General features: G+C 48.0%; 1 protein-coding gene across 1 annotated transcript in view; it reads left to right on the top strand.

Moving 5' to 3' along the window:
* Window positions 1-2,200: 2,200 nt before the first annotated feature.
* Window positions 2,201-22,966, top strand: part of LOC129386533 (uncharacterized) — a 52,400-nt gene continuing 31,634 nt past the window's right edge. Inside the window, exons 1-4 of the mRNA XM_055074605.2 lie at window positions 2,201-2,282; window positions 5,000-5,059; window positions 13,660-13,721; window positions 19,841-19,858. Of these exons, the coding sequence (XP_054930580.1) occupies window positions 5,011-5,059; window positions 13,660-13,721; window positions 19,841-19,858 (129 nt within the window). The 5' untranslated portion in view covers window positions 2,201-2,282; window positions 5,000-5,010. The remainder of the gene's footprint in view (window positions 2,283-4,999; window positions 5,060-13,659; window positions 13,722-19,840; window positions 19,859-22,966) is intronic.

Raw genomic sequence — 22,966 nt, 5'->3', positions numbered from 1 at the left:
ACAGTCAAGAAAACGTACTAGTGCCCAAGGCGTACCTACGTCATCTAGACGTTTCCGGCTGTTGGAATCTCAGCGCTGACACCCGTTGTGGCAAATGGGTCACAAGCCCCAAGGGTAGCGTTGGCCTGGCGGCCTGGGGCACAACTGGAAGCATCCGAAGGTCCTGGCAAAGCATGAGCCGACTGCTAACAGAACAACTTGTTTATTCTAGCATCGCAAAAGAGCGGCCGGTCAGGTCGACCGAAGTGGAGAGATGGGAGAGCACGTTACTCAACAGAAGAAATCGGAGCCTCTCTCTTGGCGTCCGGGGGCAGCTGCTCTTATACTCTCGGAGTTGAGGGCAAGAAGGAACGCCTCGATAGAGGCGCACGTGATGGGGCACGGACACGCTGAGAGACAGGTTGAGACGAGTGCAGTGACGCATCCGCCGGGCCGGCGCCGGTCAGACCTCCTCGCTTCACACTTGGGGAGCTCCTCTCCCCGGCTGCCGCGCTTTGACAAGCGTGGGCACCAACATGCACACACACACACGCACACTTGAAGACACGTGGCATTGAAACATGCCTGGACGCGCTTGGCGGGGAGGCGTATCGGCGGCGCTGAACGGGCCAAAATGTCCGCCGCTTTGAACGAAGCCCCGGCGTCCGTTGCATCCGCGCCGGCTATACCGCGCGTCGTAGGCGAAACGTAACACGGCTAAACACGATCACTCGAACTAAAACGTTATTTAGACACGGCATTCGGCACTGGGTATTGCTTGGTACTATTTATAGATGCTGTATAGATTTCGTTGGAAGATGCGTCCTACAAAAGAACGACTTTGCATCTACTAGAGGCACCATCTGCTACGACAGTTCGAACGACTTAGAATGTGCTTTCGTCGCGACATATAAGGTAATAATTGACTCATGATCTTTAGTTTGCATGCGCCGCACGATATAACTTCATGATCTTTATATAATAATGCACGGCCCCATGTTCTTCTAAGAGCCCTGACTTTTTGAACAATCTTCTTAGTTTTTCGTAATGTATCTTTCATCTTATAATCAAGCATGCTTCATAATGTACAGCGTAGTAACAGGAACGTTCAAGTGTTGGGAATATCAGGACGTTAAAATTGTTTAATATTAATTGTGACACGGCTTTACATTATTCTCAAACTACTTGAAAAAGATTCTACAATAAATTGGATTTGCTTATGAAATTTTCCGATTCGTATTCGATTCGATTTAACCACTCACTAGTTCGTATGTGATTTCGTCTCAAAACTGTTATTTTCACACACCCCTAATTATGCGTGATAGTGTATGGTTTCAAGGATCTCAAACTAAGCTTTCTTAATAAATTCTATTTCCAAATTAAAATATAAATTTTCCTAAGAAATAATACGCAAAATCTTGCACTTCTTGTGCGCTTTATTTGTTGTTACGGAAATGAAGACTAATTACTTTCGAGTTTCGAGGCCTAAAAATTACGTACCTAGTTTGCTAGCATTCATTTGAAGCTAGTTTACAACGAGCTAATTTGACAATTGTTTTAGCACCTATTTGTCTTTTATTGTGCTCCAGTAAAAGAAAAGAAAATTGGGCCATTCACTTAAAGAAGTAGTTGGTTCCCGTGAGTACGACGTCACTGAAGTCAGTATATATAAAAAAGCACAATCGGCCCAACAAAAAACCCTGCAGTACACCTGTAGGTACAGAATAACTGGAAACCTCTGTCTTGCGGAGGCATGCTTATATCTTTGTCGCTGCCAGGAAGACGCCCCAAGTCAATATGATAGTGTTCTTATCGGCTGCTCATGTCGAAGCCAAGATGTGCAGCCTGCAGCCTTAGGAAGTAGCTTCTCACTGGGCGAAGGCGTGACGCGGCAGGAGCTCTGGCACGTGGTAGTGGTGCCGAAAAAGATCGCCGCAAAACTATCCCCCAGATTCTTGGCTCGAGTTCGTGTATTTGGGATGCACAGCAGAGAATCATAAAGCCAAAGCGAGAACCTTTCTTGTGCTCGTCGTGTAAATGCTGCGATTATTGCTACAAGTATGAACCTAGTAGGCAAAGAACACGCTCTGCCATAACGAGAGTTGAAGGTCCATTCTACTTCATCCCACTCCCTCAACTATAGTTCAAAAGGCATTGCCTTTCATGCTTCTTTTCATGTCGCCATTTATTTATTAGAAAAGCCACAGCCCTGTGCGGCACACGCAGCACAGTCAGAGCGTTAGCTGGGGGAGCATCTCCATAGGAGAACATCGTGAACTGATTCGACAGGGTAATTGCAAGCAGTAAGTATAATGAAAACCATGTTTTTGTTTGCGTACGTTTATTGAACCACACTCAGGTGTGCTTTATGGTCCGAAAAGTCGGTCGAGAACGACGTGCCGTGCGGTAATAAGGGTGCTTTGCTGTTTGGAAATACAAAATGTATAAAATAGTAAATACCAAAAACCAGTGAGCGAAGAGCTGCATTGTGCATTTGACACAAATTCCATGCGGAAGTCTTCTTGCACACAGTGCACGAACTAGTGATTGTGGCGATACCTCGCGTTTACGTTGAAATCATCCGTAAAAATTAGGGGCGCATTGTGGTGAGGTACGGAGGTACATTCCAACAAAGACCGCAATCTTCCCATGTTGGGCACTTGGCGAAACATATGCACTGAGGCAATCACAATACCCTCTCAGTTACGCACTGCGTCTACTACGTCTACTTCCGGTGCTCCTACGAGTTTGAATGGCACACACTCATTTCTTCGTTCGTATATTTGCTCAGCCAAGGGCCTGTGAGCAGTTCTATTCGCTGAAACGCCACACCTGTAGCCGGTGATGTCATGTGGACGACCCCAGGTCTCGGAGAAACATAGTCGGGGCACTCGAATTAAGATGTAGTCGTGCATGACGTCAAGCCTGTGCGCAGCCAGAAAACGTGCGGTGAGAGAGCAGATGGCAAATTGGTCGAGCTGATGAAGCAGTGCTAAACAGCGCTGCGTGATGGTGTCAAGACGACGTTGTTGAAGTCTATGGAATCTGTCGCACAGTGCTCCATCTAGGTTTTCGGTGGTGTCGCAACACGTGACGTCGTCGTCAGCGTTCGTGATGTAAAGGCGATCAAGTGAAGTTGTTCGACTCAGTGCCACGTGCACAAGTTACAGGGGATGACGTTTGTTGTATTCGTAAATGACGCTAGTATATGTGCCAACCTGAGACTTATGAATCGTTATTGCAGCAGCCTGCAGAACGGACAACCGTGCACCGGTATGTGATGTCAACCTTACGCTCCATCGTTGTGGTCACCATGCGTTGTTCAATTGGTACCCACTCGGGATGGACTGCGCTCCCGAGTACAGTGCGCAAGGGTGCCGCCTTTAACCGTGCAAGTCTTCCCGTGGCACTAGAGCCGAACCTGAGCGACAAGCTTTTTGCGAGTTCCAACTCGTCTACCTCAGTGTGGGAGAAATTCCCAACTGCACCATTGACCATCCCGCTCATTAGGTTTATGTTGACAGTTATCATACACGGCGAAGCTCCCGGGCCTCATTTTCGCCTGTTCGCACGTGAGAGTCTGAGCGGCGAAGCTGTCGGACTGCATTTTCGGCTGAGCGCACCTGAGGTTGCTCGCGTAGATGTGCCTGATTTTCGACCACACGCACTTGAGGGGCTTCGCGGTAAAGCAGCCGGGCCGCATTTTTGCCAGCCCACACTTGAGGGTCTGGGCGGCGAACCTGTAGGGCGGCATCTTCAGCGGGACGCACTAGAGGCTCTTTGCGGAGACGTTTTCCTGCGCCGATTTCTCGAGAACTAAATAAACTGTCCGCGCGGCATCGACGACGACCTACAGCTTCTGCTACTCTCTGCTCAGTGGTCTGCTGAGCCTGATGTTACCTGTTTGCAGCTGCGCGCGTAGCTCTAAGAGCCGCTTCTTTCAGAAGCGGTTGGTACCTTGCGAGGAGCTCCCTCGTTGCGAAGAGGTAACACTGGCAGGGAGACTATGTGGCACACATATGCCACATCTCTTGATACGTGTCGCGATATGATGCAACTGGAAACTGGAGGGTCTAAATAACTCAGCCAGCAGGAACAGTAACAAGAACAGATTGTTTGATACCGCGGGCCAGTCACTCCTTGTGCGTTTTTTTTTTCTAAATGGTGGTATGTCTTCTTTTTATCATTGTCCTTAGCGCACTACAGATGGGGCATATTCCTACCTTTCAAATGACGCATCGTCCCACCGTGAAAGTTAAGCGCGTGCTGGCACGAAACAATAAAACGCGAATCACTTGGATAGGTATGGATTTATACGGACCACAGTAGGGAACTGCAATGCAAAGTCAGCACCTATCTAAGCTAAGCGGCGCGCCTGAGACATCGCGTGACTTCTCGTGCGCTAGGCGATAGCTGCGCCGGACACCGGACACCGGCGGCGGCGGCGGTGGCGGCGGACACCATTGCCAGCGGAAGCAACTACTAGAATGAACCCCTAACAGCTTACGCTGTAAGATGTAGGCTTGTTGCAGAGAAAGTCATTGCAAGCACGAAAGAGGATGTAATTCGTTCGTTCCGCACAGGTGTAATATTTTCGGGTACGAGGTACTGTTGTAACGAGCGAATAAAGCAAAGCAGACGTTATGTGCGCCAGGAGAATGGGGAATATATACGAGGTGATTCCAAAAGCAGTGAAGGAGTAACAGAAAACTGAAGGAATGACTAAAATGTGGAACAATTGGTGTGCGTACCTAAAATAGCATACTTTTGCGCCCTTTCAGGAGACACGAAATACAAAGAACGATACGCTTAACTGGGTGATATGAGGAATAATATTTAATTAGTATTTTGGCCACCAACGGCACACAAAAGAATTAAAACACAAAGAAACAGGTGTAGGGAGCTTTTATGTACTACGGCATAGGAGGTGAACACTCTTTACACAACAGTTTCGAATACTTGCTCACGCCTACTATATATATTTACCTGAGCTGGTTATAATGCGAAAATTATTTTGCAGGTTTTGTCCAGATGGTGATCTTAAGCTGCTTAACGCTGCTAAGTCTGATGCTTCCATTCGGTAAGTAGGTCCCTTTGAATGGGTGTGGAGAGATTCATTATGTGTAAATGTACTCTTCTGCGGAGGACATTATTGCGTGCGCGCGCATGTGTTTTGTAAGAGTGCTTGCCACAGACATACGCAAAATTGTATGAGGTCACTAACATTCATTCAAAACAAAAAGGTGAGAAACCTAAATAACATGCCAACAGCGAGTATTAATTAGGCCAAGAGAGGGGCTGAATTCTGGACAGGATACAAAGATATGGCGCAGAAACCGAAGCATGACAAGCCCTAAATAGAGGCAAAAGATCAACATGTCATCAAAAAATAACGTCGCGAGAGAAAATAAATACCGAGACTGAATGGGAGGCCTTATGCAGAAATGTCTAAAATTATCGAACGCATGAAAAGAAACAACATATGTAATTGTCACGGTGAAAAAAGGACAAACGCTGTAAGAAATAGCATGCCTCGAGCAGTAGGCTTCCGGCTGGCTATAGTGCATCTATAGGAAAGCGGTGAGTACCAGCATCATGGCTCCTGCCTAGCAACTGTACATGTATATTTATTTTTTATAGATCGGCCTTTTCCTGGTCTTCAAAACGAACACAAAAACTCACAGTTTCGCCCGAAAGTCGAAGCACCGATTGCGATAGCCAATTTGTAGACAGCTGTACGAAGCAAGGACAGTCGTTTTTATCGGCCGTATAAACTCCTCTCGACTCTATACGGAATGTCACGGTGACATCGGCGGCGGAAATGCGCCTGGAGTGCCCACTTAACTGCCATTGCAATAAACAAGAAAGTGCTCACCTTGAAAAGATGCACATGAAAGATATAATACAGGCAAAAGAGACTGTCAATTGATTAAACAGACATCGAGGCGCGTTTCAAGGCTCCTTCACCCCCCCCCCCCCCTCCCGAAAACAACAACATTTGGCTACATTTAGATTTACAGTCCCCGAGGTTCTGAAGGAATAATGGGGCATGTAAATGGCGCCACTTATACTCCCAAGCTTTCGGTAAACACGAGAAACTACAAATATTGTGACGTTGCCCAAGGGTAATGCCTCCGCATTTTCACATTAAATGTTGTAGAAAATAAATCGTTACACATACCACCTCCAACATTTTGGATTTAAAATCAATATAAATGACGTTCACCCATTAGGCTGTGCACGTCTGCGCCATGTAGCCTTCATCCGAAGGCTAATGAGAACGTAACTTTACACAGAACAATGCTTTAGATGTCGCACCTAAAGAATGATGCGGAACCTGAATTTGTAGTGCTAACTTCATAATAAGGATGCGCCTAAACATTTAAAAATTAGTTTTAACTAACACGCTAGCTCCTCTTAATGCAAATAAGTATTCACAAACACCACGAAGACACTTTGTCACATACTAAACAGCAATATTCCAGACTACAGAATAGCCCAAATTTGGGCCGTTTTATTTACGCTTTTAAAAGATATTGATCAAAATTTGAACAATTGTAACGAGGACTATCATGCTAGATAGGCCTAGTATATGTGACAAAATGATTATAACGTGTATGTAAGGGTAAAAAAGAGCATATCTCTGTTTACAAACGCCTGAATTTTGTCGATTTACTCATACACACATTTATTCTTAGGAAATGGACACTGACGGCGTAGTTTCCACAGCGCGACACCAAATGCATGTATGCAAACATACGGCAAAATGTAAAAGTGAAATAGTAAAGTCAATATTTACTACATTTACTAAACATTAGTGGTTCCTAGTCTGAGACATACGGTGCGCTGGTTATTAATAAAGTTATAATTATTTTGTATGTTCACCAACTGTGCCGTACGTACGCAGCATCAGTCATATAATTAGACAAATATTCCTGCCCAAAAAAAGATCTGCAAGATTGTCCGTAATGAATCCTAGAGCCGGACCGCTGGAGCTGATGCATTGAGCTACTCGCCCTGGTTGCTTAGTGGCTATGGTGTTGCGCTGCTAACCACGAGGTCGCGGGATCAAACGCCGGCCACGGTGACCGCATTTCGATGGGGCGAAACGCAGACACCCGTGTATTTAGGTTTAGGTGCACGTTAAATAACCCCAGATGTCAAAATTATTCCAGAGTCCCTCATTACGGCGTGCCTCTAATCACGTGGTTTTGGCACTTAAAACTACATAATTTAATTTAATTGAGATACTCTAGCGGCAAAGGAATATGAACCTTATGAAGTGTTATTTGTAGGCCTGTAAGGTTTCAACTACGAGGTTTAATTTATAGGCTTTACCGGAAAAACGATACCCACTCTATAATGAGCTGAGCTGGCTGAAATAGCTAGGAAATTGTACTTATTTGAGTTAGAGGGCAATATTTCTTGCATAATAAATGAGTACTGGCCGATAATAATTTTACCACAGTCTAGAGTAAGGGGCTCTAAATTGTTAGCAGTCTGTGAAAAATGAGCCTTATAATATAAATAAAAAGAAATAAATGAAATGCGATAAATTTTCTAGTAATAAAAAAGAAAAACGCCACATCGAGCATGGCAGCGAGCACGAGGGCACAAGTACGATGGCGGCTGAACGACACCAGAACAACCATGACAGCTAGAGGATAACGTCAACGATACGCCGATGACGACGCTATGACGATGGCGACAAGGGCATGAGGACATAAACGCTTTGTCGATGTCATAGGCTCACAATGGCAATGCCGGATCACGACAACGACGCATCGACAACCCACAAAACGGCAGGACATCTCAAACGCTGTGTTCTGTCAGAGTACTTCCATGTTCCCCTGCGCTAGCTCTGAGTTGCTACTCTCTCTTAGACTTAGCACCGTTTTGTGCATGCGCCACAGGAACAATGAAGCATGATTAAGATTGCAGGTCGCCTAAACAGTCGACACTGCAAAAGCACTCGCACAGTCAAGACCAGCGGAGGCACGCACATGAGCAGGCCACACTTCCAGTTTGCGAAAATTACGAAGCATGGCGGACAGATTGGTTAACCTGCAGTGTACTTGAATGGAGCATGCAGAGGCGCGCAGGCAGAATTTCGGTGCGTTGTTTGAAGATGAATCATGCTTTTCAAAATAAGCACAAAATGAAGTAACCCCCCAAAATTAATTGTGCTGTGCTGTAATGAAGCAGACGCGCCCCTGTGTATGTGCCGACTGACGAGGAAAACGAAGGACCATGCCGCGATCGCGAGCGAGCCTGGTGCTACGGACAGCCCTTGCAGTGCATTTACTTAGCGTTCCACAACCTCGTCGCATTTGGTGGAGGTTACTTAGATCCTCCGCCTCGTCTTGGAGCTGCGCACTCGAACCCTGCCTACAAGCTCCGCCCTGCCCTATGCCTGATCCCGCCACCTGCTTGCCTGCACCACCGGCTGCCACTGTCATCTGCGCCGGCGTCCCTCGTCAACGCGACCCACGCATCTACTGTGGGACCGTCGAACACGACGTTGAAGACTGACAGTTTTTTCGTCCCACCGAGACTTGGCGCACTGGCGCATTGCTGGCCATGTGGCGCGCTTTTGTCACCGCCGCGCCCCAACTACGCGTACCACCTTTGACATGCCCAGCTACGTGCAACAATACGCCGCCACGCCTCCATTTTCACGGCGACGTCATGACACTGATCGCCGGTCGGAAACTCGGCGTTCCCCTTACCCTCGTCGGTGTTCCACTTCGCCCCTGCGCCGTCAAGCTCCCACTGAACAGGGAAACTGACTGGTGCAGTTCCCGAGGCAAGAACTGCAAATACGACGTTTTCAAGACCTCATTCTTCGCCGCAAAATGTTATTACCGTTTTCGTAGAGGGAGTTCCCGCAGTGGCAATGGTCGATACCGGAGCAGCCGTTTCTGTCATTTACGAGAGCTCTTGCCGCAAGCTACGAAAAGTGACTACAGCTCGCTCTGGCCTGGTGCTCGCCATTGCCAGCGCGCAGCGAGTTCACCATTCAGCTGTATGCACGGCCCGTGTCGTCATCAACGACGTTCTGTACATAATCGAGTGTTTAGTGCTACCATCATGCTCTCACGGCCTCATCCTTGGTTGGGATTTCCTGTCACGTCATCATGCTGTTATTGACTGTTCGCGTGCAGAAGTGTCGCTTTTACCACTCTGTGAATCACTGCCGACCAGCTCTCCTCACTTTGCCGGCAAACTCACTGTTGATGCCGACACAACCATACCCCCTGAGTCGTCGATAGCTGTTGTTCTGTCGTCTGATGCCCCATCTGACGCCACTGTAGTGTTCACGCCATCCGATTTGTTTGCTCAGTGCAAAGGCATTGTTCTTCCGTTTGCCATGCTTATTATAACATCTGCGTCAGCTGTGATTCTGGTCACCAACCACTACCAGTACCCGATCAGCCTACTGCGTGGAGAGACCGTACAACACTTCCAGGCGGTCGACTACGTTGACGATCTCGATGTTCCTATCGACTCCCTCCGTCACGTTGACGCCATCGCTTCGGTCTCAGACTCATAACCTTCAGTGGGTTTTGACAACGCCATCGACCCTGCTATTCCCTATCTCATGGCCGCCAACTTCTCGCTCTCCTTCACAAGTTTCTCTCTTCTTTCGACTGTCATCAGACGTCATTGGGCCGTGCCACTGGTGTTTCTCACACCATCGACACCGGTCCCACTCCCCCTTGCGGCCGCGCCCGTATCGTGTCTCCGCCGAAGAGCGCCGAATCATCACAGAGCAAGTGGACGATATGCTGAAACGTAGTCATCCGTCCCTCTCAAAGTCCTTGGTGTTCACCTGTCGTATTGGTAAGAAAAAAAGATGGCTCCATTCGCTTTTGTGTCTACTACAGACGCCTAAACAAGATAACGAGAAAAGACGCTTAACCACTGCCTCGGATCGATGACAGTCTTGACTGTTTACAAGGCGCAGAATATTTCAGTTCCTTGGATCTGCGCTCCGGGTACTGTGAAGTTCCAATGGCCGAACCTGACAGTCCAAAACCGCATTTGTTACACCCGATGGCCTCTACTAGTTTAATGTCATGCCCTTCGGGCTTTGCAACGCGCCTGCTACTCTTGAGCGTATGATCGACTCCACTTCGCGGCCACAAATGGAAGACCTGTTTATGTTACCTTGACGACATCGTCGTCTTTTCAACCGGTTTTCTGACACACCTCGCTCGCCTGCATGAGATTCTGGCCTGCATCGCATCTGCCAGCCTATAGCTTAACCTCAAAAAGTGCCGTTTTGCTGCGAGCAAACTAATCATTTTAGGTCACGTTATCTCAAAAGACGGCGTCCTCCCGGACCCAGACAAGCTCGGCGCCATTGCCGACTTCTCAAAGCCCACGTCTATCAAAACCATCAGAAGTTTTATTGGCTTATGTTCCTATTTTCGTCGCTTCGTACGCAATTTCGCATCCATCATGGTGCCCTTGACAAGTTTACTTTCCGCCAGTAACGGCATAGCAGCGTGGTCACCTGAATCTGATACAGCATTTCAGCAGTTGCGCCACTTTTTGACCTCACCCCCGATTCTTCGCCACTACGATCCTGATGCTCCTACGGAAGTTCATACTGACGCCAGCGGAGTTGGCCTTAGCGCGGTCTTGGCACAACGGAAAGCTGGCTATGATGAATACGTCGTCGCTTATGCTAGCCGTACTCTAAAGAAAGCAGAATTAAATTACTCCGTCACAGAAAAGGAGTGCCTAGCGATCATCTGGGCACTAAGCAAGTTTCGCCCATACCTTTACGGCCGTTCTTTTGCCGTAGTTACTGACCACCATCGCCTTTGTTGGCTTTCTTCCTTGAAAGATTCGTCGGGACGCTTGGGAAGCTGGGCGCTTCGCTTGTAAGAGTGCGACATCAGCGTCATGTACCACTCCGGTCGCAAGCACTCCGACATTGATGCGCTCTCTCGCTCCCAACTGACGCCTGATTTGGCGTCTTTGTCAGTTTCCTGTCACCGTTGACCATCACTGACATGCTCACAGAGCAGCACAAGGACCCTACACTTGTAATGTTACTTGACTACCTTGCCGCTCCGTATGATGTTCGTTCGACACGAGCACTGCGTTGCCAAGCAACCCACTTTTCCGTGCGGGACAACATTCTATATCGCCGCAACTACATGCCCGACGGTCGGAAATGGCTCCTTGTTATACCTCGTCATATGCGCTCTAACATCTGCGCGTCTTTTCACGTTGATCCCCTAAGCGCTCATGCCGGCGTCCTCAAAACTAACACAAGGTTACGTTAGCGCTATTATGGGCGAGGCATGTACAACTTTGTTTAAAAGTACAGTCTTGTACTACATACCAACAAGGCAAGACACCTACCCAGCGTTTAAAAGAACCGTTGCAGCCGCTACCGTGCCCATCTCGTCCGTTCGACCGCGTCAGCATCGACCTCTACGGCTCGCTTCCATGTAGCGGGTGTGGAAATCGGTGGATTATTGTCGGCTCAGACCACCTTACTCGCTACGCTGAGACTGCAGCTCTGCCAGCAGCGACCGCCCGTGACGTTGGTTTCTTCATCCTTCGAAATTTTGTTCTTCGCCACGGTGCTCCCCGAGAACTACTGAGTGATAGAGGCCGTGTCTTCCTGTCGGAGGGCCTCCTCGCTGTGTGCAGGATTATTCACCGCAAATCGACTGCGTACCATCCCCAAACAAACGGTCTGACCGAGCGGTTCAATCGAACACTTCGCGACATGTTGCGGATGTAGTTGTACATTTCATCTGATCACTCCAACTGGGACACCGTAGTCCCTTTTGTTACGTTCGCATACAACACCGCGACGCAAGCGACCAGCGGCTTTCCCCCTTTTTGCCTTGTGTATGGCCGTGAGCCTTCATGCCCTTTGGACACCATACTGCCGTAACAACCTGACGCTACAGAGTACACTCTGCTTTCCGAAGTTGCCAAATATTCTGAAGATTGCCGCCAGCTGGCACGTGCCCTGTCTAGTGAGACACAAGAACGTCAAAAGACAAGACATGACTGTGCTCATCAACCACCGCGCAACTTTGCTCCTGCTTCGCTTGTGTGGCTTTGGATACCAGCCCACATTCCTGACATTTCTTTTAAACTCCTGGCGCGTTATCACGGTCCGTACCGTATTATCGAGGCCACTTCACCGGTCAAATACATCGTTGAGCCGCTCACAGTGTCACCAGACCTGCGTCGTCGTGGGCGCGAGACAGTACATGTCAACCGCCTGAAACCGTATTACGGCCCACTCATCTTCTCCGCGCCCTGAGTCGCCAGAATGGCTACACTTCGCTCCCGGGGCATTGTAATAAAGCAGACGCGCCCCTGTGTATGTGCCGAATGAAGGGGAAGACGAAGGACCGTGCCGTGATCGCGAGCGAGCCCCGTGCTACGGACAGCCCTTGCAGGGCCTTTACCTAGCGTTCCACAACGTTGTGAACGACAACATACCTAGTCGCAGTGCGCTTTCAGAACTGCATCCAAATAGTTGTATTCGCAATGAAGCATGTCATAAATTGCATGTCATAATTCATCTAAAATCACGGGACTCAATGATCGAAAACTGCATTACTGCGAATAGCAGTTATAGGACTTTGACTACATTGTACGTTTAGAGAGCCCTAGAGAACCTGCAGAACCCACCAGGACTCTTGGTAAACATTTAGAGAATTTCAGTGCCACCGGCATAAAACATGGAAATTTCTGAACACCCATAAGAGGGTATACCATAATCCGTAAAAAAAAGCGTGAAGCTTGCATGCAGCAGCAGACCTGGGCTCTCCACTGGGCCATCTGTATCGAAGCAGGATCAAGCCTGTGGAAGGCTAGATGGGCCCGTAGCTAGCCTCAGTCATGTCCTCCGTTTTCTTTAAGCAGGGTATCCGGAGATTCGTCCAGTTAGCGATCATTTCGTCGGTGGGCTTTTACTACGTTTGCAATTACTTCTGGCTGACGGAATTTTATGTACGTTCTTCACCAACACATAAATCATGAAGGAAACACCTGCAGGAAAACGAGAATGGCAAAGGAGAGAAAGAAGAGCCTTCAAAAAAGAATAAATATTTCGCCTGCACTGCGTTTCAGTGCAATCCGTTCATGGCTCAAGGCTGTGAAACCCTGCACGTGATGAAATTGACAATACAGCATAGTCTTTACGAGTGCATGTTGGGAATATTGTCCGTTCGATTCGCAAAGGGGCCGAGGCATGTACAGCTGTGAGAATTCTGGGCTTCTGCACTCCTTGATCGAGCGTACTTTTTTTTACACCATGCACGCCAGACATAAATCATGGTTTCATGAATGAACCAACACGATTGACACGTTTTTTATTGTCTTCTGCTAATAGCCCAAGAATTAATTCATCAAGTAACTGCAAAAAACTTGTATTCTCTTTCGTTTGCATAGAGTAAATCTGCGCTTCTTTTAGAAAGAAATTCCTCCTATGAACCTTGTACATCTTTTGTACGCTGACAGTTTTGCTTGAATAACTGAGAGCACCTCACAATTTCTTCATAAAAACAAAATAGAATATTGGTTGAACTTTAGCACATCTTTTGTGTAGTCGGCATAATTATGTGAGAGTCATACGCAGGTTTGATGCTTTTGTATCTGTGCTTTGAGAAGTCATCCTTTATTTTTTGCATACAGGTTCACCATTACCGCAGTGGGGTCTAATCGAGCAACGAGAAGACGCCCAGTGCTTTGGAAAGGTGAGCTCACTTATGAACACAAGAGTAGATGCCAATGCACGGGTTTTAGAGCAACTTTTCTATGAAAGGAATTGCAGTGGGATACGCCGGGGCAATCTGAAAACTTACACGCGGTGGTCACATTTTTCTGATGGCTACATTTAGTTTACGTGTGCATATATTCCAACTATCTCAAATATAAATAAAAATATAAATAAAAAAGCCATGTGACGGAGTGCTTGCGCTTGCGCAGTGGTATCGTGCTGCTCAGAAGCGGGCGTTCGGTGAACACGGTCAGCTCGCGTCGCATGACGGGGAAAATGCATGCTGCTGGCCGAGCGCTTCCGATGAGATAAAGAACGCCCTGCCACTTCCTGTCGCCAGTCACAATGCAGCCGACCTTGTTCGCCGAACGCACGCTTGAGAGCAAAGCAGCACAATAACACTGCGCAAACGCTCCGTCACGTGAATTTTTTCATATTTCGTGGGCGTTCTTTGAAACTCGGAAGAATTTACTACGTCAGACGTATCATAAAGGAAACAGCTCGATCAGTGGTTTCTGAAGGTGCTCTACAAATCTGCGTATAATGATTGGGGTACTCGCCCAATAATTAAAAAGTTGGGTAATTAAACATAATTAATTAGTGAGTTATGGGGAAACAAAAAGCCTGTCTGACTTACTATAAGCTATTGCCAATAGTATGCGTTCGGTTCAATTCGCTTCCGACGCGTCTTTCATTTTTTAATTCTTGGCTCAAGTTATGTGGGACACTCTGTATAACCATTGCGGTAAAGCTGTCGGTTATGTTTAATTTCTCCGCTAAGTTGAATGTCAGGAAAACTACATAGATCTTTCTAGAATGAACTAAATCACGGCTTCTAAATTATAATATATTGTTACGGGGTTAAAAGCAGTCAGACGTGTATTGACAGAATATTTACAATAATTATAACAACTGACAAGATGGTAGACAGTGCGTGAAGACGAGAACATCGTCTTCTTCCGACGATGATTAAAACACCTTCTTCGTCAGCGTGTCACATGACCCCCGGCGGCTGAAGCACCTGCGCGGGGCTGGTTACGAGGTGGGCGAGTGATACAACTTAAGACGCGCGACGTGGACCGTGTCGGAGCGATGCTGAGCCACGGTTGGCTCAAGAGGGGCGATTTCGTACATGACGTCAGTTACTTGACGCAAGACACGGTAAGGGCCGGAGTAGCGTGAAAGTAACTTCTATGAGAGGCCAACGCGTCGCGACGGCGACCAAAGGAGAAACAAGGCGCCCGGTGTGTAATGGACATCATGATGGCGGGCGTCATATAAGCGCCGCTGATTGTCCTGCGACTCCACAAGTCGACGTCGGGCAATATGGCGTGCTTCTTGTGCTTTGAGGATGGCTTCACGGGTGTACTCGGATGTAAAATTCAGACTAGCAGGCAGAACGTTGTCGAAAGGTAACGTAGGGTCGCGGCCAAACAAGAAGAAGAATGGAGAGAAGTCTGCGGTATTATGGCGAGACGAATTATAGGCGAAAGTAACGAACGGCAGCGCAACGTCCCAGTCGCGATGGTCATCAGAGAAATACATGGACAACATGTCAGTAAGGGTGCGGTTAAGGCGCTAGGTTAGACCGTTCGTTTGTGGATGGTAAGCAGTAGCAAGTTTGTGTTTAGTCGCGCACAAGTGTAGAATGTCATTGACAACTTTAGAAAGTAGTGGCCTCGGTCGGTGAGGAGCTGTCGAGGGGCGCCGTGGTGAAGGATGACGTTTTCTAGGAGGAAGTCGGCGACATCGGTTGCACAGCTTGTCGGAAGAGCCCGTGTGATTGCATATCGGGTGCCGTAGTCTGTTGCTACAGCAATACACTTGTTTCCCGAAGCAGACGTAGGAAAAGGGCCTAAAAGATCAACACCTACACGGAAGAATGGTTCTGATGGTACGTCAAGTGTTTAAAGGCTACCAGTAGGGAGTGCGGTCGGCTTTTTGCGTCGTTGACAAAGATCACACGCAGCGACATAACGGCAGACATCACGGTATAGACCAGGCCAAAAGAAGCACTGACTAAGGTGGTCATAAGTCCGTGACACGCCAAGGTGACCTGCAGTCGGTACATCATGAAGCTGGGCGAGAACAGTCTGACGCAGATGCTAGGGCACAACGAAGAGTCGGGCAGGGCCGTCCGGGGGCATGTTAGAGCGGTACAATATACCATCTTGAAGTTCAAACATGCGAAGGGAAGGATCGGGCGTCGTTGAAGTAAGCCGTTGAATAAGGTGTTGCAAGGAGGCATCCCGACGTTGTTCGGCTCCAATTTCGCGAAAAGCACCCAGAGAGAGAACGGTGACAGGGATGCCAGCCGCCGAAACGTCAGGAGGGTCGATGTGATGGCGCGACAAGCAGTCCGCATCTTGATGTAACCGGCCGGTCTTGTATACAACTGAATAGTTGTATTGTTGGAGGCGCAGAGCCCAGCGGCCAAGGTGCCCTGAAGGATCTTTGAGGGATGAAAGCCAACACAGAGCGTGGTGATCAGTGATGACTGTGAATTAGCGGTCGTACAGATAGGGGGGAATTTACCCACTGCCCAAACGAGAGCCAGACACTCGCGTTCGGTGATAGAATAATGGCTCTCTGCAGAGGAAAGAAGGCGGCTGGCGTAGGCAATAACACGTTCTCGCCCTTGTTGTTTCTGTGCGAAGACAGCTCCAATACCGTGGCCACTGGCATTGGTACGGACTTCTGTTGGAGCTGACACATCAAAGTGAGCGAGAATGGGCGGGGGCGTAAGCAGCCCAATCAGCTCGGTGAAAGCACCAGCTTGCTCAGGGCCCCAAATGAATGCAGCGTTTTTCTTGAGGAGCTCATTGAGAGGGCGCGTAACGCTCGCGAAATTTCGGACAAACCGATGGAAGTAGGAGCAAAGGCCCAAGAAGCTGCGAACATCCTTTGCACATTTTGGCACGGGAAAGTCTTTGACTACCCGCATTTTATCGTGATCAGGGCGCACACCAGAAGAATCGACGAGATGCCCGAGCACAGAAATTTCACGATGACCCAAGTGGCACTTTGACGAATTTAGTTGTAGCCCCGCCTGACGGAAAACAGATTGGATCGTCGAGAGGCGTTCGAGGTGTGTCGCAAAAGTCGGAGAAATAACGATCACATCGTCCAGGTAACAGAGGCAGATGGACCACTTGAAACCGTGTAGGAGGGCGTCCATCATTCGTTCAAATGTGGCCGGAGCATTACATAAACCGAAAGGCGTCACTTTGAACTGATACAGGCCATCGGGAGTAATAAAAGCTGTCTTCTCGTGGTCCATGTCATCGACGGCAATTTGCCAGTAGCCGGAGCGAAGGTCGATGGACGAAAAACATTGTGCACATGCAGGCAATCCAGGAATCGTCAATGCGTGGTAGCGGATAGACGTCTTTCTTTGTCACCTTGTTGAGGTGTCGATAATCGACGCAAAATCGCCAGCTGTTGTCCTTTTTAACTAATACAACAGAGGATGCCCATGGGCAGCAAGAAGGTTCGATGATGTCTCGGGAAAGCGTCTTGTCAACTTCGTGTTGGATGATATGTCGCTCAGTAGGCGATACACGGTAGCGTAGCCGATGGATCGGGCTCGCATCACCGGTGTTTATTTGATGTTTTACGACAGATGTTTGTCCTAGAGGGCGGTCTCCAAGGTCGAATATGTCCCAGTATGAGGCAAGGAGGCAACGTAGTTCTTGAGCACGCTGGGGAGGAAGGTCGGGAGCAATCATTTTTGTTAGGCGCTTCAAGTCTGAAGGCGTAGGGGGCGAAACAAGAGTTGAAAACGAGGAGCTGTCACAAGTTAAAGTCGAAATGTGGTAGTCTCTGTCTGGCGTTATTTGCGCCAGGGATATTCCGCGCGGGAGTACTTGTGTACAAAGTCCAAAGTTCACAAGCGGAAGGCAGGACTTGTCCGCAATGGTAACGACGGTGTGAGGAAAAGCGACGTTATGCGAGAGCAGGACATCCGGATTAGGAGATACGATGTGGTCACTGTCTGGTACAGGTGGAACGAGGGAGACACCTATGTGGGTAACGGCACGGTGAGGGAGGCGAATATACTCTGCGGAACATAGCCGTATCGGAGCACTATCGGGAGGGTCAATAGCAGCAGGTAGAGCGAGTTGCACAACACTAGCAGAACAGTCTATCAAAGCAGAATGTGTAGACAAAAAGTCAAGGCCCAGGATCAGGTCGTGAGGGCAGTGCTCTAGTACATAAAATAAAACAAAAGTATGATGTCCGGCGACACTCACGCGAGCCGGACACATGCCAATAACGGCTGGTGTCCCACCGTCGGCGACTTGAACCACACGCGAAGGGGCAGGAGTTAGGACTTTCTTGAGACGATTCCGAAGCTTAGCATTAATCACAGATATGTGCGCGCCAGTGTCAATCAGAGCCGCAACAGGTACGCCATCCACGTTCACGTTAATGAGGTACCGATGTGTGGGCATGGTCAAAAGAGGATTTTTGAGTCGGGTCGGTTTGGCAGCATCACTTCCAGGTGCTGCACCCGTTAGTTTTCCGGAAGGGTGCGCTGGAAGGAGCTAGGGGACGGTGATCGGCGAGATGGGGGCGATCGGGAGAAGCGGTGACGTGGCAAAGGAGAGCGGCAAGAGCGGGTAGGAAGAGAAGTGTCGCCAGAATTTGCTGGCTGCGTTTGCGGGGCGAACCGAGGAGCAGCATGAGGGCCGTGGGATGGGTGGTAGGACCAGCGGGGCGAATTCCACGAAGACCGGCAGTGACGTGAAATATGGCCGATACGGCCACAAGTGAAGCATATAGGCCTGTCGTCTGAAGTACGCCATTCAGCCGGGATTTCGATACCGCGTTGGGGCATTCAGGTGGCGGGTGCGTATGACAGTGCTGGACGGAGTGTAGTCAGGCCGATTAACTAAGCAGACGTTGGTCAAGCCAACGTTCGCCAATTCTTGGCGCACGACGGACTGTATGAATGAGACGGTCGCCTGGCAATTGTCAGGGCCATAGGTTGGGGTTGTGACAGGAGCTGCGGCTTCTATTTCACGTCCGATGTCATGGAGGATGTCATCAGAGCAAATGGGTGCGGGCGGACTGCGGAGGTCTTCGCAGGTGGACGTAGCAGCCGTATTGGGAAGGCAGGGAAATGACTGAGCAATGCGGCGACTCTTGGCTTCTTCAAACCGCCGGCATTCAGTAATGATGGCTTGCACAGTGGAAGAATTCTTGAAGACAAGGAGATGGAAGGCATAATCTGCTGTGCCCTTAATGACATGTTCAACCTTATCAGGTTCGGACATCTTCGGATCCACTTTGCGGCACAGGGCGAGCACGTCCTGGATGTACGTGAGATAGGATTCAGTGTACATCTGGACACGCGAAGCGAGGTCTTCTTGGGCGGCGCGCTAACGTCCAACAGGCTTGCCAAACAAATCTTTGAGTTTCTGTATGGAAATGTCCCAGCTGGTAAGTTTCTCCTCGTGGGTTTGAAACCAGACGGGTGCCGTGCCCATGAGGTAAAATATCAAATTAACGAGCATGGTGGTCTGGTCCCAGTGGTTGCTGGCACTCACCCGCTTATATAGTTGAAGCCAGTCTTCAACATCAGTGTCGTCGGTGCAAGAAAAGATTCCTGGGTCGCGGCCGTTGTGCTAAAATGACGATGGGCGTGGGTGCGACGGGCCCGAAGCATCCTCGCCTTGAGCTGGCATTGTAGATGCAGCCAAGGAGCGCCCGCTGCGTAAATCCGTCTTGATAATGATCCCACAACCTCCACCAAAAATGTTATGGGGTTAAAAACAGTCAGACGTGTATTTACAGAATGTTTGCAATAATTATAGCAGCTGACAAGATGGTAGACAGCGCGTGAAGACCAGAACATCGTCTTCTTCCGACGATAATTAAAACATCTTCGTCAGCGTGTCACAATATATTTTAGTGCGTTTTTGTAAAGAAACTTGCGCTAAGCATTGAATATGTATGTGCTCACAGACTATTCTTGAATATTTGCGCTTTTATACGGTATTGCCCTGCTTGTATACACCATTTATAAAACATTCTACTTCCTTTCCGGATTCCTTTGATTTCTACGCCTCTCACACATCTGGAACTGCGCAGGAAGGAAGTTCTTGTTACGTAAGTATACCTCCAAATTTCTATATCATAGTTCGCATTGGTCAACAATGCCTTCTGTTGTCAAGGTAACAGAAACTTGGATACATGTGGGCTATATTGATTTTTACGCAGGACGTAATGTTCCATAGGAACTGACATCTTTTTTGTTTAAATTGTGCGTCCAAAATCTAATTAATAGGTCCACAAAATTAAGCACCTATATAAATAGTAATGCGTGCTGGGTGAAATAGAAATGCGTGTATCATTACTATTATTGTTGTTTTACGGGGTACTGTATTCGAAAATACTCATGTCAGTACCACAGCGCATCTACATGCGTTGAAAAAGTGTTTATTTATGTTGTTTTTCAAGAAATATTCGTTCCTCTTCTGCGCATTAGTATTCTGTGCTTGGCTTCTTGAAGTGCTTCGGAAATAAGTGATCACAGCATAAATGCTGCTTTCATCCCAGTTTTCTGTGCTATCTTCGGAAAAATAGCATAAAATTGCAGGCAACTCATTTCTCAATTATTTTATGCTAAACTCAGTGGCAAGTTATAATCATTGAACTGCGTATTATCCTGTTACCTATTTCTTACAGGGGAGGTGTGTGTGGTTAGCGTACCATAGAATTTTCGTGTCCGTACACAAAAACTATCATTATCAATGACTCATACTCGCGTAATCAATGGATGCCGCGTAAGCAAGCAAAGAGTGCAATAGCGCATAGCCCCGTAAGTCAAAGGCTACAAGCACTCATTAAAATGAAGCGAACTGTGCTTACATCTTTTGGAATTAGGCATACAGCATAGATAACGGCACATCGAAAACTGTCATCGGATGCCTCGGTGAAACCTAGTTGGGCATTGTTGAGTATAAGTTGCGATGCGGAGGTCAAGCGTGGTTGAGATTAGCGAACAGCAGCTTGCTTACGAAGCGCAACGGCGCGAGCTTAGAGCAGAGTGCGACGACGGCGTGCGGAAGATTGCGGTGCCCGAGAGGCCGACCTTAAGCGGCAGCTTAAGGTCGGGACGACGCGTGTCGCGTATCGGAGAATCCGGCGAAGAGACGCAAAAGTATATTCGATGTCGAAATGCGTTGTCGAAAGCTTCATGGCCACGTCCTTTGTGGGGGTTAGTTGCGATGGCACTACCGCTCTCGTCGTTGTCGGTGATTTCGATATGGATGTGTCGTGATCGAAAAGAAGGTGGTTTACACGTTTCATGTTGGAGACGTTTCACTTGCGATGGCACACCGATCCGGCCCAACCGACGACCCACTGGCGTAAGCGCATCGATTTGACATTATCAAAGAATGTGTTTGCAGTTTCGAGTATGCCGATCAATGTACATCGTAGCGACGACAAACCATTGCGACCGCCATTACTACGTGACAGTGAGTGATGCAGTCAAGTCTCTACCACAAGTTTTCTTAGCACCATTTTTACAGCTCAGCAAAGTGGTCATCCACCTTTGCTGGGTGGAATGACGTTGAATTTTGTTTCCTTTAGCCAGAAAAGTCAATTGATCTTTTTACGATCTTGAATTTTGCGCTATACAGACTGTGCAAGTGTAGTCTGTCCTGCAAAAATATTTTTCTTGCGATAATTCTTGCCATGCGTGATAGACTAGCGTGTTGTTTTATAATGCGTAACGAACAAACAGCTCCTCTAGTGGCGAACGGAGAAAAAGCGGAAACCCTCCGTAGGCGCCGACGTGTCGCAACTGAACTTATGGCACAGCGATCTACACTCTTGAGATGCATAATGGTTTTTGCTGTGGTTTCGATGATTTGAAACAGGCGTAGTCATTTTCCGGGCAACTCGCTCACAACTTTTCTTCTACAGCAGTGAAAATCATTATCTTTGGTTGGTTGCATTTATTCACTCTTTGTGTTACGGCCTGGTCGTCATCAGACTACCTCTTTATCCTCAGTTTCACCTTGAATGTGCACAATTTAAGCTATCAGCAGTGATTGTCAGAGTAAGAATATAGCCGTATGCTCTTGGGAAACCATTCTATTTATTAAAGGAAATGCGCCCATGATGGCGTATATTTGTTGCAGCGAGGATATTTAGACAATGTTTGTTGCTGCGTTACGTGACTCCCTTTCTTCTGTAGAGAAAAAGAAGCCGTTACCCTGCACACCTGTATGGATAGTATAGGTGACTGTGTATATAAACCGATTAGTCTTAAGTTTGCTGCGTATCGCTACCGAAGAAAGCAGCAGTAAATGTGGAGTGCTATTACAAAGGAGGAGGAGGAGGAAATAAGGAGAGAAGGCAGGGATGTTAACAAGGAATGCGTCTGGTTAGGCTACCCTACTCAAGGGGACAGGAACGAAGGGATAGAAAGATGAGATAGAGATATGTAGGACGCTCCGCGGCTGCGTACAGACCTTAGACGCGCACAAGCTGTGACGCGACAGAACGTGAATCTGAACGAGCTACACTAGTTGACGTTCGGTGACTGAGGCGCTCCGCTACTTGGTTGCGCAGGAGATTGAGCCCATTCAGTCGGCGCCTTTCTATCAGTGGTGAAAGTCCGACTACCACCGGTCATCACTAAAGGGAGCAAAAGATCTGGAGAAAACTATTCTCTTTAAAAAGAGATTTGTCTACAGTAGCGCGAGCGGAGCTCGTGTCCCTGTGGCAAGGTATTGTTGACTGCTTCAGGGCCTAACTCCTGTACTGTCGCAGAAATTTGGCGCTCTGTAATTTCTTCAAGTTTCTATATCGCCAAAGACTCCGAGAGTGGAGAAGTGTTCTGCAATCCGTAGAAGACAATATTATAGCGCACGAAAATCATGTCATTCACATCGCAAAGAAGCAGCTACTTTGCACTTGAGAATATGGCAGCAACCGTTTTCTGAGCCTGCTGCTGTCGCAGTAAATTAGTTGTAAGCAGGAAGAATGGAGGAAGCCCGCCCACCCCTCCTTTTTTATTCGAACGCAGAAATAATAAAACAACTGCGACAAACATACTTCTACCACTGCATCGCAGATTCGTCAGCTGTGACTTCCTTGTGCACATTAGAAACAAAAACGTGCCCTGTTCGTGCCATTCAAACACCTACTTAATTATGTCTTTAATGTTTAGAGAATAATGAATTGTACTGTATCTAAAGGTGC

Source organism: Dermacentor andersoni, chromosome 4 (genome assembly GCF_023375885.2).
Source record: "Dermacentor andersoni chromosome 4, qqDerAnde1_hic_scaffold, whole genome shotgun sequence".
Taxonomy (NCBI): domain Eukaryota; kingdom Metazoa; phylum Arthropoda; class Arachnida; order Ixodida; family Ixodidae; genus Dermacentor; species Dermacentor andersoni.
This window is presented reverse-complemented; position numbering and strand designations above follow the sequence as displayed.